The sequence below is a fragment of the Macaca thibetana genome, chromosome 1 (genome assembly GCF_024542745.1).
Source record: "Macaca thibetana thibetana isolate TM-01 chromosome 1, ASM2454274v1, whole genome shotgun sequence".
NCBI classification, from domain to species: Eukaryota; Metazoa; Chordata; class Mammalia; order Primates; family Cercopithecidae; genus Macaca; species Macaca thibetana.
Genome location: NC_065578.1, coordinates 25,667,319 through 25,685,021, shown reverse-complemented (window position 1 = coordinate 25,685,021; position 17,703 = coordinate 25,667,319). Strand labels below are relative to the sequence as shown.

At 46.0% G+C, this 17,703-nt stretch overlaps 1 protein-coding gene across 2 annotated transcripts in view; it reads right to left on the bottom strand.

Annotated features, from left to right (window-relative positions):
- Positions 1–17,703, bottom strand: part of ARID1A (AT-rich interaction domain 1A) — an 87,282-nt gene that overhangs the window by 12,830 nt on the left and 56,749 nt on the right. For both annotated transcript variants that reach the window (XM_050794270.1, XM_050794271.1), the window contains exons 5-11: positions 8,235–8,475; positions 7,856–7,945; positions 7,010–7,177; positions 6,008–6,320; positions 3,288–3,433; positions 3,088–3,197; positions 1,654–1,863 (exon numbers count right to left, since the gene is read on the bottom strand). In XM_050794270.1, coding sequence (XP_050650227.1) covers positions 1,654–1,863; positions 3,088–3,197; positions 3,288–3,433; positions 6,008–6,320; positions 7,010–7,177; positions 7,856–7,945; positions 8,235–8,475 — 1,278 coding nt within the window. The remainder of the gene's footprint in view (positions 1–1,653; positions 1,864–3,087; positions 3,198–3,287; positions 3,434–6,007; positions 6,321–7,009; positions 7,178–7,855; positions 7,946–8,234; positions 8,476–17,703) is intronic.

Sequence of the window (17,703 nt, the reverse complement as noted above, 5' to 3'; positions counted from 1 at the left end):
GACACTAGAAAGAGGAGTTTCAACAGGCACAGAGGGGGACAACCTAGATGGGGCAGAGGTGACTAGGAATACTTCTTAGAGTGGGTAACACCTGAGCTAAGTCTTCATGGTTGGAGACGGCCTTGGTGGGAAATATCCAGACTCTCTCCCATCTCCGTGGCATCTAGGCCAGTCTACTGGATTGGCCACTCTTCCACCTAAACCCTACTAATCCTTTAGATAAGCTCAAGATGCAGCTTTGCTTTCTTGGAGCCTTCATAAACTAACTTATAAAAAGCACTCTTTTGCCCCTGAATTATCACTGTCTTTTAAAAGTTCAATTACAAGGCATTTTAAAGGTTTGCATCCTTTTGCAATCTGGAAGAGACTCAGACATCAGAATTCTCTCTGTATCTCATCCTAGGTTCAGTGAACCCTGAAGCTCACCCAATCAGAAGCGAGCGAAACCTAACCCAAAGCTCCCCTTCCCTATAGGCAGGGAAGACTTGACTATGAGATCTGAGTATCAGGGAGAATGGCAGGAATATACACGGAGTCACCTCAAAAGCCTTCCATGGCTTTGCTTCTCATGCCAGTTATGTGGCAGTATGCACGTGTCTTGTTTTGTTTTGTTTTCCTTTGTGGGGGAGGGGAATAAAGCCTGAAGGGAGAAGGAATTCATAACTGACTGTTGGCTGGCTTCATTCCAATCACTTTCTTTTCTGCTGGTGACAGCTGTTTTCCTCTTCTGATTTAGAAGGTCTGGAATAAGTCCCTCCCTGCCACGCCTCCCCGAGCTCAGCCACAAACTGATCCAACAGCAGGCTTCTGGTCTGGTGACTACAGAACACACACAGGAGGAAAGTCTGCAAGGCACAGTCTGCTGTCTGCCTGTGCTGCCTCACCTGTTTGCCTCCTGGGCTAAGTCTACAAAATTGTAAGGTATCAGAGTAGGCGCAAGCTCTGGGTGGTGTCCAATTCAGGTTATCATTTAAGTTTCCCATACAGAAAAACTAAACACATCATTTCCTACTACTTCTTCCTTTATAATAAGCTATTTCTACTAAACAGTTCCTGAAATCCTGTCTCTACTGGGAAGATTCCAGGAATGGGAAGATCTACTTATACTCTGGCTGCCTCTGTACCATCTTGCAGGCTGATTTATGTGGCAGAAACCTTGCTGAAAGTCAAGGTTTTTCTAACTTTTGATAGTCTAGTGAGTTATATACTGTTACATAGTGTTTGTATTTTACAAATAAGAAAATTAAGGTTCAGAGTGGTTACACACCTTAAGGTCATATATGTTGTAAGTGGGTAAGAAGGGACTCAAAACCAGGTCCATCTCTCCAAATCCTGTCTTTGCTACTATGCCAAATTGCCTCCCATGGAATCAGAATGCCCACAGACCTTCCCTAGCTTTGCATCTCAGTGGGACCCTAGATACACGGTAAACTTACTGCTAATACCTCATACTACCAGGGAGGTCTCTGCTTCCTGCCTTATCTTCTGGGAAACCTGTGCTCCCTGGTCTATCAATATTATCAATATTCGACTCAGAGAGCAGGAGAGGATGATGTCCCTGTGGGATGCATGGTACCACGTGAAGCCAGTGAGTACCTAAGAAAGGGGTTTGTGGAAACCACAGGGGCAGTCAAGTGTCAGGCACCCACTCACCTGAGTCAATCCACCAATCTCCTTCACAGACACATAGAGGCGATAGAGGTCCAGAGGTTTCCTACCCACAGCAGGCAGATTTGTCATGCCCATGGCCTTCTCCTCAGTGAAGGCCAGATAACGGTCCACCCACATCTTCCTCTCAGGCTCACCACCCAGCTCATACAACTTGGTGATCTTCTCATTGGTTGTAGTAGAAGAACTGGATTTCTGGAAGGTTCAGGTCAAAATTCATAGGAATGGGTCAGATTCAAAGCCTATGCTAAGGGTCTCAGAAGTCTCTTGACTGGAGCAGTGTTAAAGCTTCTTACTCTGGGGTGGTCACTAACACCTGCCCTGCCTTCACAAGGTTGAAGGGCCAAAAAAGAACCAATTTTTATTTTTCCTATAAAGGAAGGAAGCTAACACTGAATATATGTTATGTACTGGGTGGGATGCTAGATGCCTTTATATATTAGAGATTATAAAATTATCCCCATTTTTAAAGATAAGGAAGCAGGCACCAGGAGGCAAAGCGTAAGATCTCACAGCTTTTAAGTGGCAGGCTGAGGATCAAATCCTTGTCCATCTGACATCAAAGCCACTACTACTCCCACACTACTACCCAGGAGCCTGAACATACTTAGGTACTATGTTTTAGGTAAATCGAAAAACTCACAACATGATCTTGAGGCAATGGGATGGACTAAAATGAAAAGAAACTCTTTGCCTCTTCTAAAGAAAGGAAGGGTTTCCCACCTGGTTGAAGGGCTTTGGATATCATCCTGTCCAAGACAGAAGGATGGTCAAAAGGGCTGGGAGCTAGAGGTGAAAACTCATAGGAGGTAACAGCTATGATTTTTATTTTCCCTACGTATATAGATAGGGAAAGTGAGGTATGGCCAAGGACAGAAATATTTCAAATGACTCAAATGCTGAGTAGGACCCATTACTTCTGCACAGCCTAACAGCACACCCAGGACCAACCTAAGGGAAGTCAAGGAATCAAGTCTCATGTGCCTTATCTCCTTCTTTACAGTACACAGGGTACCATTCCTGCTGCCACGAGTAAGGTTCAGGAAGAGAAGAGCAACTATTTGCCCATGGCACACCCCATCTACCAATGCTTGAGTACAGGAGGCACGGTTTCACAGAGGGCACCAGCCAAACAGTACAAAGAGTTTGATGCTGCAGGGTCTGGCATTTCCCCCATAACAAACAGCTGTGAGAATATTATGTTATTTACCAGGATCCCTTAGACCAACCCAGACCCAACTCACTGAGCTATTATTCTGAGACCCTTCATGATAAGAGGAGGCAACAGCAGCTTTTTCAGAGACTATCTAGTCCGGTGTCATAAAAGGCTGGGATCTTGTCTCTTTTCTTTTCTTTTTCCTTCCTACCACTGAAAAAGATAGGACACAAAATTGAAAGAGTCAAGACAAAAATTGCTACCTTGGATTTGGATTCTGTCTTGGGTGTCCCGTCTGCCTTGTTGTTCATTTTGGTGGCTGGAGTTAACTTGACATCCCCAAGGCCCATCATCTCTGGGCTGGCTGCCATCCCTGTAAAAGAGAAAAAAATTCTCAAGACCAGTAAGTTTAGCTGTGATGTGACTCTTGAAGAAATCCCTAGTGAGAATGACTAGCACTTACCTGCAGAATTGTTGGCCATGGTTCCACCCATGGAATATGGGGGTCCCTGAGGGTTGATCATGCCAGCCATACTATTAATCCCTTGTCCATAAGGAGGTCCAGTTCCCATCATGCCCCCTTGATTCATATTGGGGTAGCCTGGCGGCCTAAGGAAGAAGATGGAAAGTGAGAGAGACAAAGGTTAGACTCTGGGCTTTTAGATTTGAACTTGAGCCAAATAATGCTGTGTGATCATCTAGTTAGGATTAAAAGGAAAACACTGATGGGTCCCAAAACTAGAACTATGCAACATCCGGATATTATTTTTCTTTATTTTCTTGAGATACGGTATTGCTCTGGCACCCTGGCTGGAGTGCAGTGGTGTGATCATAGCTTTTTGCAGCCTTAAACTCCTGAGCTCAAACGATCTGCCTTCCTCAGCCTCCTGAGTGCCTAAGACTATGAGGCATGCACCACCATGTCCAGCTAACACCCAGATTCTCTTATCTTCTACATCCCACAAAAGATACTAAGAGAGTTCAAGTTCTGGATAGCGAACAATAGTTTATTTAATTTTTTTTTTTTTTTGAGATAGAGTCTCGCTCTGTTGCCCAGGCTGGAGTGCAGTGGCGTGATCTCGGCTCGCTGCAAGCTCCGCCTCCCAGGTTCACGCCATTCTCCTGCCTCAGCCTCCCAAGTAGCTGGGACTACAGGTGCCCGCCACCATGCCTGGCTAATTTTTTGTACTTTTAGTAGAGACAGAGTTTCCCCGTATTAGCCAGGATGGTCTCAATGTCCTGTCCTCGTGATCCGCCTGCCTCGGCCTCCCAAAGTGCTGGGATTATAGGGGTGAGCCACCGTGCCCGGCCAATTTTTTTTTTTTTTTTTTAGATGGGAGTTTCATTCTTGTCGCCCAGGCTGGAGTGCAACAGTGCGATCTCGGCTCACTGCAACCTGCAACCTCCGCCTCCCAGGTTCAAGCGATTCTCCTGCCTCAGCCTCCCAAGTAGCTGGGATTACAGGTGCCCACCACCATGCCTGGCTAATTTTTTGTATTTTTAGTAGAGATGGGGTTTCGCCATGCTGGGCAGGCTGGTCTTGAACTCCTGACCTCAGGTCATCCACCTGCCTCGGTATCCCAAAGTGCTAGGATAACAGGAGTGAGCCACCGCACCCAGCCACAATAGCTGAATTTCAAAGGGTACAATTCTTTGAAGCAGAGCCCTGCTGTGTCTTTTAAGTACTGCCTTCCTCAAAGCCACCTCCAAAGTCAAGTTGTATTTCCATTTAAGGGCCCTGTCTGTGGCAAAAGACATAGATGAAATGCCGAACTGTACCACTTTTTGTCATGCTAAATTCCAGACTGGAACCCTCAGCATATCACCCAGAGGTGGCTTTGCATTATTTCTTGATGGGCTAATGCGAACTTTGCACTTCCATCTTTCTGAAGTTCTACCAAATCCAGCTCTTTATAGTCAATCACCCTATTTTACCTTGGTTCATCAACAACTCAGTAAGATTTAGTGGCCAAAGAAGTCGTTAAACCTAATCACGTGAGCCTTCTGCACTCTAGCACCAGAGTCAACACACAGGACCACATAAAACAGTAAGAGAAATGGCAAACCACAAGCTTACCATTTGCTATTTCTAACACCAAAGATCCAAGACATATGTATCATTAAGAATCCTTTTGGAAACCAAAATGTTGACTGATAGAAGTTAAACCACCTACTCTGAACACTTATTTTGCAAATCAAAATAAGCTGTCTTTAGCCCTGGCAACATAGTGAGACCCCATATCTATTTAAAAAAAAAAAAAAAAAAAAAAAAGGCTAGGCATGGTGGATCATGCCTAGCACTTTGGGAGGCCAAGGCAGGCAGCTCGCTTGAGGTCAGGAGTTCGAGACCAGCCTGGCTAACATGGTGAAACCCAGTATCTACTAAAAATATAGAAATTAACAGGGCATGGTGGCGGGTGCCTGTAATCCCAGCTACTCGGGAGGCTGAGGCAGGAGAATCGCTTGAACCTGGGAAGCAGAGGTTGCAGTGAGCTGAAAGTACATCACTGCACTCCAGCTTGGGCAATGGAGTGAGACTCTGTCTCAAAATAAGTAAATAAATAAAAATAAATAAAAAATAAAAAATAAATTAGCCATGTGTGGTGGTGTGTGCCTGTAGTCCCACTCAACCACGCCCAGCCAAAACCCTGTTTTTTTTTGTTTTTTTTGTTTGTTTGTTTTTTTTGTTTTTTTGTTTTTTTGAGACGGAGTCTCATTCTGTCCCCGGGCTGGAGTGCAGTGGCCGGATCTCAGCTCACTGCAAGCTCCGCCTCCCGGGTTTACGCCATTCTCCTGCCTCAGCCTCCCGAGTAGCTGGGACTACAGGCGCCCGCCACGTCGCCCGGCTAGCTTTTTGTATTTTTTAGTAGAGACGGGGTTTCACCCTGTTAGCCAGGATGGTCTCCATCTCCTGACCTAGTGATCCGCCCATCTCGGCCTCCCAAAGTGCTGGGATTACAGGCTTGAGCCACCGCGCCCGGCCAACCCTGTTTTTTATAAAGTTCTTTACATATGATGTTTAGTCATGTGAAATTTCAGACCCATCTAAGACATGTAAGAATTAACACTTCATACACACACCCATTTTCCCCCCCGATTTAGGTCCAGAAGCATCTCAATAATCTGAGTGGGTCTACAATACATTTTCTAGAACTGACACCCTCTCCACTTCCCAGGCCTTACCTGTTTTGGATAGAGTTGGCAGCAACATGCATGGCGACAGCAGTTTCTTGGGTTTTCCGGTTCATGCCCCCTGGTGGGGGACACATCCCTGACCCAACCTGAGGTGGCATATTGGCCATGTTAGGGCCATAAGGCCGGTTGCCCATGGAGGCGTGACTCATCCTCCCTGGAGGGAGTGTGCCGTAAGGTGGGATGCCAGGCTGTCCATGCATCTGACCTCCGGCACCCATGGGGTTTATGCCTCCAGCCATGCCTGCACTGGGGTAGTTGGCATTGGGCAAGGCATTATAGTTTGGCTGCCTGGGGTAGCCACCTGAGAGGGGAGGAAGAGAAGACAGAGACTTGGTTAGTGACTCACTAGCAACTCACTAATATCTCTCAACTCTAGAACACCAAACAATGTCATTCAATATTTTGGTTAGGAAAGAGACCAACTTCATGGTAGCCTTTATCTCCATGAGAAAAAGTGGGGGGGTGCCAGAAGCATGTAAAGGCAGGTCAGTTATCCACTCCATCTTAAAGGCAGCACAGAGCAAGGCTGGCTTTGCTGCCACACAGGCACTTCAACTTCCAGAAGAAGATAACTTCCTTTCTATCTCCATGCTCTGTGTAAGACACTCAACTTTTGATCTGCCTAGGGCTGCAATTTTGAGCAAAGATCTATTCCATTATGACTTATTCACTAAAAATAATTTTAAAAAAGTAATAACCAATAGCTACCATGTATTAATTGTCTGTGCTCAATGGTGGAGTAAACACCTTATCTCCATTTTTACAAATGAAACAGAGGCTCAGTGAAATTGAAAGACTTTCTCATGGTGACGGAGTAAGTGGAGACAAATGGAATCTTTCCTTGCCCTTCTTCAAGGGCCTGGCCTGGGTGGATTTAAGGCAAAGGACAGCCCTTCTCTCACAAGGTTACAAGCTAGATGGCAACATATCAGACAAGGAACTGTTTTCTCCTCTCACCCCTATCTACTCCTAACTGGGTAGTATACTGACCTTGTGGGCCATACTGACCCCCCTGGGGACCATAGCTCCCCATGGAGTTCTGCTGGTAGGAGCCCATGCCTGTGTGTATCTGTCCTCCGGAAGGCTGACGCGGAGATAAGGCTGAGCCGGGCTGGGGGGAACTGTACTGGGGCATCTGGGGGTTCCTCTGCATATAACCTATTTGTGGGTAGTATCCATATAGTTATTAGCTTTATACAATGCGAACAAATGCTCTCCCTCCTTATCCTGGGACTTTACCATCTACATTTTCTTTAGCAGCTACTTGCATGGAGTCTCTATCTGATTTTCTATATGGTGGTGTGTCATTTTAGGCACCTTCAGAGTGACATAAGCCATTAACCAGGGCATGCCAACTGTTTCTGCTAAATGGAGGTTTGAAAAGACAAAAAGGAATGACAAAAAACAAAATGAATGACTTAATGAGTAAAGACCAAATGTTGAGTCTTCAGCAACTGCCGACCACATGAGGCAAAATGTAAGAGGGCAACCATCAAAACAGAGATAAGTACTGAGAAATGGAGACACTAACATGGCCAAGCCCACTCTAACTTCACAATTTGCTGCTGGGTCTCAGCACAAAGTAGTAGTAAGTGTTTGAGATTATATATCTGCTAATTACCCTGATCTGATCACTATACGTTATATCTATTGAAACATCACTATGTTCCCCATAAATAAGTACAATTATCATGTCAACTTTTAAAGAATATAAAAACAATTTGCTGCAGGGATTGTCCTAAGCTTCATGGTCAAACAGCTCTCTAAAAGCTACTGCACAGGGCACTCAAATGTCTGTCCTAGCTCCCTGCCCCTCCCCAACATCCAGGCTCTCACCTCGATCTTGGGCAATGCTTGATTGGTTCATGGAAGGATGCATGATGCTGTCCGACTGGCCACTGGGTGGCCGAGGTGGCATCTGGTTGCCTGCTCCAGACAAAGAACAACATAAGAATATCATGGCTAAGCCTGGGAATTCTAGCTAGGTAGTCAATTCAGAGCTAGAAATGGCTCATGGAGAGGCCAAGTACCTCCCAGTATCACAAACACAGAGATCCAGCCAACAGGTTCCAATCTCCCTTCTCCAAATGCTAAGGGGGAAACTATGCAAGCATGAGCCAGAGATGCTTTCTCTGCCAGGGGAAGACTAGGACTCCTTAATATTACTGGGGGCAGTCACCTTTCCCTCTCCCTAAAGCCCAGCACTTGAGGGTACCTGGCACTGCAGCAGGCGAGAGTGGTCCTGAGCGAGACTGAGCAACACTGGCGGGAGAGCCAACAGGGGACGGGGAGGGGCCTCGGATGCCAGGCAGGTGAGGGGAAGTATGAGGAGAAAAAGGAGACTGAGCTGGATTACTCTGCTCTCCTTGGCTGCTGGAAATCCCTGATGTGCTCACTCCAGGACTCAGAGCTCCTTCTGTCCCCATGGGGAGGTCATCTATTGAACCAGATAGATCCTAGAACATATACATAAGAACATGGATTAGTAATATTAGGCAGAAAGATTCTACTATCAATAATCCTACTACTTGCTTAGCATTTTCCTTAAATAATCAAGAGCAAATACATCACACACGTTCTTTACTCATGATACTATTTTTATTTAAAAAAAAAAAAAAATTTTTTTTTTTTTTTTTTTTTTTTTTTTTTTTTTTTGAGACGGAGTCTCGCTCTGTCGCCCAGGCTGGAGTGCAGTGGCCGGATCTCAGCTCACTGCAAGCTCCACCTCCCGGGTCCACGCCATTCTCCTGCCTCAGCCTCCCAAGTAGCTGGGACTACAGGCGCCTGCCATCTTGCCCGGCTATTTTTTTGTATTTTTTAGTAGAGACGGGGTTTCACGTGTTAGCCAGGATGGTCTCGATCTCCTGACCTCGTGATCCACCTGTCTCGGCCTCCCAAAGTGCTGGGATTACAGGCTTGAGCCACCGCGCCCGGCCTTTTTTTTTTTTTTTTTTTTTGAGACAGAGTTTCGCTCTTGTTGCCCAGGCTGGAGTGCAATGGTGCGTCTCAGCTCATCGCAACCTCCGCCTCCCAGGTCCAAGTGATTTTCCTGCCTCAGCCTCCTGAGTGGCTGGGATTACAGGCATGTGCCACCACGCCCGGCTAAATTTTTTGTATTTTTAGTAGAGACGGGTTTTCTCCATGTTGGTCAGACTGGTCTCGAACTCCCGACTGCAGGAGGCCCTCCTTGGCCTCCCAAAGTGCTGAGATTATAGGCGTGAGCCACCGCACCCGGCCCTAGTCATAATACTATAATTTACATATGGCAAACTCTGTTAAGGACCAGGTGGAATATATATTAGACCTTGGTGGGCCATAAAGCCTCCTTCAAAACTATTCAACTCTAACACTATAGTGCAATAGTAGTGAGACAATATACAAACAATGGTGTGACTGAGTTTTGCTGATTCCTTTTCTATCCTTCTATCCCCTCAGAAGCAGATCTAGCACTTTCGTCTTCTTTCCCAGTCCTAACTTCTATCGTCATAAGAAAGCAACTACTTCAGTGAGGCTTTAGTTCTTTTCCAATAGCAGAACTTTACAAAATGCTGCCAGGATGGTACCAAGAGCTACAAGAGAATGTTAACAAGTTTGGGAAACATTTATAGATCCCCTCTACTTCTATTACATATTAGAATGATGATGATTATTATAGATTATCATAGCCTCCATTTGCCAAGGACTCACTCCAAGTCACCATACTTTACAACATAAGGGGTAGGAGGTAAGAAAGAGATACATTGGATGAGAAAGGCAATTTCTTAACCGCCAAGAAGGTCTGGGACTATACTCCTAACAACACCTGGTCTATAACAGTAATCAACAAATGTTTGCCAATTGAACAAATTCTGTTTTTTCCCAGCTTTTATGTTTTTCAGTGAGAACTTGGTATTTATTTGTAGGCTTTGCTTGTCTTGAATTAATCAATAAAGAGTTCATTCTAGGTCAACAAACTCCAGTATTAGCAAACAGGAGCTCAATATGAAAAATATTCACCCCAGAAAATATACCCTAACTCCATCCCCTGCCCCATGTTCATTCTCTAGCTAGCAACATTACTTCAGGCTTGGAACTAACTGTAATTGAAGAAAGGATGAAAACCCTGATACTTAAATGGTAAACAAAAGAGTTCTCTTAAACACACTGGGTCACATGCAGTGGCTCCTTTTGGGAGGCTGAGGCAGGGAGATCACTTGAGCCCAGGAGTTCGAGACCAGCCTGGGCAACACGGCAAAACCCTGTCTCTGCTAAAAACACCCCAAAAAATAAGCCAGGTGTCGTGGTGTGCAGCTGTAGTCCCAGCTACTTGGGAGGCTGAGCCAGTGAGGAGGAGGCTATAGGGAGCCAAGATTGTACCACTGCACTCCAGCATAGGTAACAGAGCAAAACACCGTCTCGAAGACAAACAAACAAAAACAAAACTGAAAACACCACACATCTCGAGGAGGAGGAGATCCAAGTTGGTTTGAGTCTATTCCTGCTCCAATAAACGAGCTCACCCTGGAAAGATTGGCTGAAAGTGACTTTGACACTAAGATCTGACAGTTAACACTGGAGGTCAGAGGGTACCTTTTAGGCTCTCCTTCAAGTATCCAAGCTGGGTGGACCTTCCACAAACCACTTGGTACCTCACTAGGCTGGGAGCATTTCTGCTGAGCTCTTGGAGACAAAGTTTGCTCTGAAGGCAGGTAGATAGGTATGCATTTGTGCCTGTGTCCAGCTTTCCATGTTAGTTGAGAAGTCAGAAAATGCTACCTTTCTTTTTTGTTAAGAAGTAGGCCAGGCATGCCACAGCATACTTTAAAAATGCAATGAGAATTAGTTCCACCATAGAACGATTTCAAGAGGTCAACCAAGAGGTAACAGCAAAGGACATCTTCCTTTCTTGAAGGACTAAAGTACCTGGAGCTATGAAGAGCCCCACGTTAGTCCCAAGAGAGAGGGACTCCATCCTTGGTTCTTTTTTTTTTTTTTTTTGAGACAGGGTCTCACTCTGTTACCCCAGGCTGGAGTACACTGGCACGATGCCAGCTCCCTACAGCCTCAACCTGCCCAGCTCAAGTGATCCTCTTACCTCCACCTCCCGAGTAGCTGGGACTACAGGCATGCGCCACCACATATGGCTCTGTGTGTGTGTGTATAGGCATGCGCCACCGTGTGTGTATGTGTGTGTGTGTGTGTGTGTGTGTGTGTGTAGAAGAGATTCTGCCATGTTGCCCAGGGTGGTCCCAAATTCTTGGGCTCAATCCTCCCACGCTGGCCTCCCAAATTGCTGATATGATAGGCATGAGTCACCGTGCCCAGCCCCATCCCTGTTTTGTTGCCTAAGTTATACCACAGACATCTAGCCTCTGAACCAAGAACAAACTAAAAGAGGCAACAAGATGACAAGGAGAGCCACTGTAAGTAGAAAGGGCCTCAAAAAGCACTCATTAGGCCCTACAGTCTACAGCAAATCCCACAGCTCAATGCTCTGTTTTAGGGATCAGCAGGTTCCCTCACCTACTCCTTACTACAGTCTCCATTCCTTATCAAACTGCCAGCTTTTGGTAATAAGAACTTTCCTGCTTATAGGAAAAAGAAGTGTATTTCAGAACAGAATAGGAATCAAGGATCCATCCATCAGACGAGAACTTGGTTCAGTTCAAATCGCTTTGAAAAATTAAATGTTGGCCAGGCGCAGTAGCTCATGTCCGTAATCCCAGCACTTTAGGAGGCCGAGGTGGGCGGATCACGAGGTCAGGAATTTGAGACCAGCCTGGCCAACATGGCGAAACCCCATCTCTACTAAAAATACAAAAATTACCCGGGCATTGCCGGGCGCGGTGGCTCAAGCCTGTAATCCCAGCACTTTGGGAGGCCGAGACGGGCGGATCACAAGTTCAGGAGATCGAGACCATCCTGGCTAACACGGTGAAACCCCGTCTCTACTAAAATACAAAAAAAAAAAAATTAGCCGGGCGAGGTGGCGGGCGCCTGTACTCCCAGCTACTCAGGAGGCTGAGGCAGGAGAATGGCGTGAACCCGGGAGGTGGGGCTTGCAGTGAGCTGAGATCCGGCCACTGCACTCCAGCCTGGGCAACAGAGCTAGACTCCGTCTCAAAAAAAAAAAAAAAAAAAAAAAAAAAAAAGGCCGGGCGCGGTGGCTCAAGCCTGTAATCCCAGCACTTTGGGAGGCCGAGGCGGGTGGATCACGAGGTCAGGAGATCGAGACTATCCTGGCTAACATGGTGAAACCCCGTCTCTACTAAAAATACAAAAAACTAGCCGGGCGTGGTGGCGGGCGCCTGTAGTCTCAGCTACTTGGGAGGCTGAGGCGGGAGAATGGCGTGAACCCGGGAGGCGGAGCTTGCAGTGAGCCGAGATCACGCCACTGCACTCCAGCCTGGGAGACACAGCAAGACTCCGTTTCAAAAAAAAAAAAAAAAAATTACCCGGGCACGGTGGTGGGCACCTGTAATCCCAGGTACTCAGGAGGCTGAGGCGGGGAGAATTCGTTGAACCCAGGAGGCGGAGGTTACAGTGAGCCAAAATAGCACTACTGCATTCCAGCCTAGGAGACAGACTGAGACTCCGTCTCAAAAAAAAAAAAAAAAAAAAAAAAAGTTTTGATCATTTTTGTCTTTAGTTATACAAGTAAAACATGAACAGTCTCATGAAAAACACATTTCAGATATTACAGGTGAAGCCAAAGTCCCCTACACCAAAGTTCCCCAAGCTGTCTTTCTGTTGCCCTCAATAGAGAAACCACTGTTCAATTTGGTGTGCATCTTTGTGCGTTTTTTTTTTTGTTAATTTATTTTTATTTTTTATTTTTAGAGAAAGGGTCTCGGTCTGTCACCTAGGCTGGAGTGCAGTGGCATGATCTCAGCTCACTGCAACCTCCACCTCCCAGATTCAAGTGATTCTCCTGCCTCAGCCTCCTGAGTAGCTGGGATTAGAAAAATTGTTTTGTTTTGATCATTTTTGTCTCTAGTTATACAAGTAAAACATAAACATTCTCATGATAAAAACATTTCAGATATTATAGGTGAAGCCAAAGTCCCCCATGGCTGTCTTTCTGTTGCTCTCAATAGAGAAACCACTGTTCAATTTGGTGTGTATCTTCGTGGATTTTTTTTTTTTTTTTTTTTTTTAAAGAGACAGGGTCTAGGTCTGTCACCCAGGCTGGAGGGCAGTGGTAAGATCTTGGCTCACTGCAACCTCCACTTCCTGGTTCAAGTAATTCTCCTGCCTCAGCCTCCTGAGTAGCTGGGATTACAGGTTAATTTTTGTATTTTTTAGTAGAGACGGGGTTTCACCACGTTGGCCAGGCTGGTCTCGAACTCCTGACCTCCAGTGACCCGCCCACCTTGGCCTTCCAAAGTGCTGGCATTACAGGCATGAGCCACCATGCCTGGCCCCCAGCTAATTTTTAAATTTTTTTGTAGAGATGGGGCCTTGCCATGTTGCCCAGGCTTGTCTTGAACTCCTGGGCTCAAGCGATCTGCCCTTCTCAGCCTCCCAGTGTTCTAGGATTACAGGCATGAGCCACCACCACTGGCCTTGGTGTGTATCTTTGGAAGTGCTAAGAAAAAAAACCAAACAAGAAACAAAACAAAAAACCAAAACCTGGCCGGGTACGGTGGCTCACGCCTGTAATCCCAGCACTTTGGGAGGCTGAGGTGGGCGGATCATGAGGTTAGGAGATGGAGACCATCCTGGCTAACATGGTGAAACCCCGTCTCTACTAAAAAAGACAAAAAATGAGCAGGGCGTGGTGGCGGGCGCCTGTAGTCCCAGCTACTTGGGAGGCTGAGGCAGGAGAATGTCGTGAACCCAGGAGGTGGAGGCTGCAGTGAGCCGAGGAGATCGTGCCACTGCACTCCAGCCTAGGCAACAGAGTGAGACTCCGTCTCAAAAATAAATGAATACATACATACATACATACATACACACACACATATACATACATACAAACCCACCAACCACTCCTATCAGCTCACGGCAGGAACTGAGGAGGTCCCTTCAGCCACATTTACAATTAAAAAACCAGGCTCGCCATAGATCCACAAGGAGAATGCCCCTGCTCCACCTGAGGGATCCTAGAAGCCTAAAGAAAACCTTTGTAGCTCTTGGGGCTGGGGTCTCAGAACTCTGGAGGCATCTGTGGCTGGCAAAGATGTGGCTTTCCCTTCTTCAGGAGAGCTGTCACTTTTGGTAAAGTGCCCTGAGCTTCTTGGAGAAAAAGTGCTAAATAAACCACTGTCAACAGTAGTCCCACCTGGCTGGGATGCCTGGGCATAGAAAAATACTGGGGAAGGAAGAGCATTAATCTCCTTATCTCTCTGATTTGGTTGGCTTGGGGCCAACCTCTCAAAGTGTCATTTTCATTAGATGGCAACTGGTCAGCATGGGATAGTTGGTTTCAAATAATTTTAGGAGCCAAAATGTTAGCACAGAAAGGGGAAAATCATTTACGATTAACAGCTACCATTTAAGCATCTACTACATGCCAGACACTTTGCAAAATTACCCAATTTTCTACAATTTTTGGTTACAGATACTATTACCATTACCATTTTGGTTTTGGTTTGGGTTTTTTTGAGTCAGGGTCTGCCTGTTACCCAGGCTGGAGTACAGTGGCACAATCCTGGCTCACTGCAACCTGTCTCCTAGGTTCAAGCCATCCTCCCACCTCAGCCTCCCGAATAGCTGCGACTACAGACACCTGGTTAGTTTTTTTTGTATTTTTGTAGTGATGGAGTTTCACCATGTTTCCCAGGCTGGTCTCAAATTCCTGAGCTCAAGCAATTCTCCCACCTTGGCCTCCCAAAGTGCTGGGATCACAGGCGTGAGCCACTGTACCCAGTCACATTATCAATTTGAAGATGAGGAAGTTGATGCCGAAAAAGATTGGGCTACATGCTCAGGTCATCTGGCAAGTGGTGGAAGCCAGATTTTAAACCCAGGCCTGTTGAACCCCATAGGCCATGCTGGCTTTCTCTCTCCATTATGTTGTGACACTATATGAACTGAGGAGAAAGGTCACGCCTCTAAGGAGACCAAGGCCCAGCTTTTGGTATTTATCAGTTGTGACCTTGGGCAAACTGGCAAGAAGCCAGGCTTCGGTTTTCTCACATATACAATCAGAGAGGGCTGGATAAATCTAAGTCTGTGACACCTCTGGCACATATGCATGAAACCCCCCTAGCACCATATGGTCAGGGTTAAACGACCAGCAGTAATATTCTGGAATGAGAGATATAACAACATACCAGCAATATAAGTTCTAAGACATACCCACCAGTTCCAGTGGCTAGGCATAGTAAATATTTTTATTGGGAAATGGGAGGGAGTAGTAAGGGCAGAAGTCTCCAAAAGATGTCCTGCCCCTCTATCTACATGAACAGATATTGCTCTGAACTCCACATCCTTTTATTACACAGGACACACCTCTGCTTTCTACTCCACAAAAAGCCAGTTTTTCAGGTCTTTTGTTCCACAAAAAGCCAGACTCTGTTAAGCCAGACCTCAATGTTCATAACAGTTCAGTTTTCTATAACACATTTATCATTAATAAAAAGTTCAATCGGGCTGGGTGCGGTGGCTCACACCTGTAATCCCAGCACTTTGGGAGGCCGAGGTGGGCGGATCACAAGGTCAGGAGATCGAGACCATCCTGGATAACACAGTGAAACCCCATCTCTACTAAAAAATACAAAAAATCAGCTGGGCGTGGTGGCGTGTGCCTGTAGTCCCAACTACTTGGCAGGCTGAGGCGGGAGAATGGCATGAACCCAGGAGATGGGGATTGCAGTGAGCCAAGATCGTGCCACCACACTCCAGCCTGGGTGACACAGCGAGACTCTGTCTCAAAAAAAAAAAAAAAGGCCCCTATTCTCCCTGGTGGGGGATGCCCTTGGCATCTCAGGACTCTCAGGTTCTCAATTATCCCAAAAGAGCCCACCTAACAAGCATCTTCTGGAAAGACTGTTAAAAGAACTGTAGCAATGCCCCTTTAATGGGAAGATTTCTTTTCCAGGGTTTGTTCTCCTCCAACTATAATCCTGCTGAGAGATGGGAGGTGAGGATCAGCCCACTCAGTGCCCTACCAGTTCCAAGGAAGCAGCAGGGCCAGGAGAATTTCCTCACGTGTTTCCAATGTGTTTTGTGCATTTTATTGCTCATCTACCATGCAGATCAAAAGCGCTGGAGCAGATCCAACTATTTCACACAGAATCTCACACTCCAGGCTGGCTACAGCCCTGAAAGCCTTCATTTCTTCACTTGAAATACTGCCCAATGTTATTTTGGGATGTGACCTGATAGAGGAAGCCCACAGGGACTCCATGACGATAACTGTTCCAGCTGTGATTGGTTGCCCAGCCCTAGTGAGCGCCAGCATGAGTCTGTCAGGCTCTGCTGACAAACAGAACTCAGCAGCTAACACCTTCTCTTCACACCACAACAAAACCATGCCTGAAATCACACAGTCCATACCTTATTTTGTGGGGTAGGGGCAGTGGGGGTGCTGGTCCTCTCACAGGAAAAACTGCAAGTTCTAAGATGAATTGGCTGCCCGCTGAAGAATATTTTTAAGCAGGAAGATACCAGATCAGGGTTAGGGGAGGGAAGTTTAAATTATCTCCCAATAGAGCCACATGAGGATGACATAAATTCATTTTGCCGAGCAGGTGAAATGGCAACAGGTACCAAGTATAAAGAATAGGCTCATGACAATGCTCAGATTTAGGGTTTTCCCATAAATCTGGCTAAATCCTTGGGGAATCCCAGATAGAGTTCTTGTATCCATTTAGTTGGGAAAAGCTTTTGCTGAGTTGTGCTGATACAGGCAGGTAAACTACCCATCATGAGAACCAGGTAAATCCTACACATAAGCTTGTAGTAAGTGTGTGCCCTGAGAACCTTGCAACTCAGCCATCCCCATTTAAATGATAATACTTGAATGAAAAAATTCCATAACGACCAAATCTACACTAGTAATTTGTCAGTCTCCTATCCCCGCCCCACCCCTAGGCTGCTCTCATGCTGAAGAATGGGAGGAAATCCTGAAGAACACAGAAGAGACTGGGAAACATAACCCATGAAGAAAAGGAAAAGGTAGGAGAGGAGGCAACAGCCTTAAACTCTAAGGAAGAAAAACTGAGACAAAATTAATTACTTAAGGCAAACAAGTTTTTGGGAGACTTGGCTTTTCCTAAAACCTTCCTCAAGCAACAATTTATTGAGGGTAACAGAGAAGAAGAGGCTACCTCTACTGAACACTTGTACAATAAAGTTTCAGTTATAAGTTCTCTTTTTTTCTCCTTAGTCTTCGCTATAAATGTAAGAAAGATAAATTTGACCTACCCCAGACTGGTAGGGACTCCAAGAGTTACAGAATTGCTGTGACATTATTCCATGGTTTCAATCCAACAGATTAACTGCCACCTATGCCTAGAGAGCAGGCTTGCTGGTGTTAACTGAAATGCCAAGAAAGAATCAACACACAGAATAGGCTGCCTTTCACACCCGGTGATAATTCCAGGTCAGGAGTTAAGCAGGTAAGGAAGGGGAAGAAAAGATGCAGAGGTTGACAATACCCTTTTAGTGTAAGACCAAGCCCTATGACCTACATGGACTACCTCCATGGTTTGGAACAGCAGAAACTACTCCAGGAAAGGCTCAGAAAAATCTGTTTC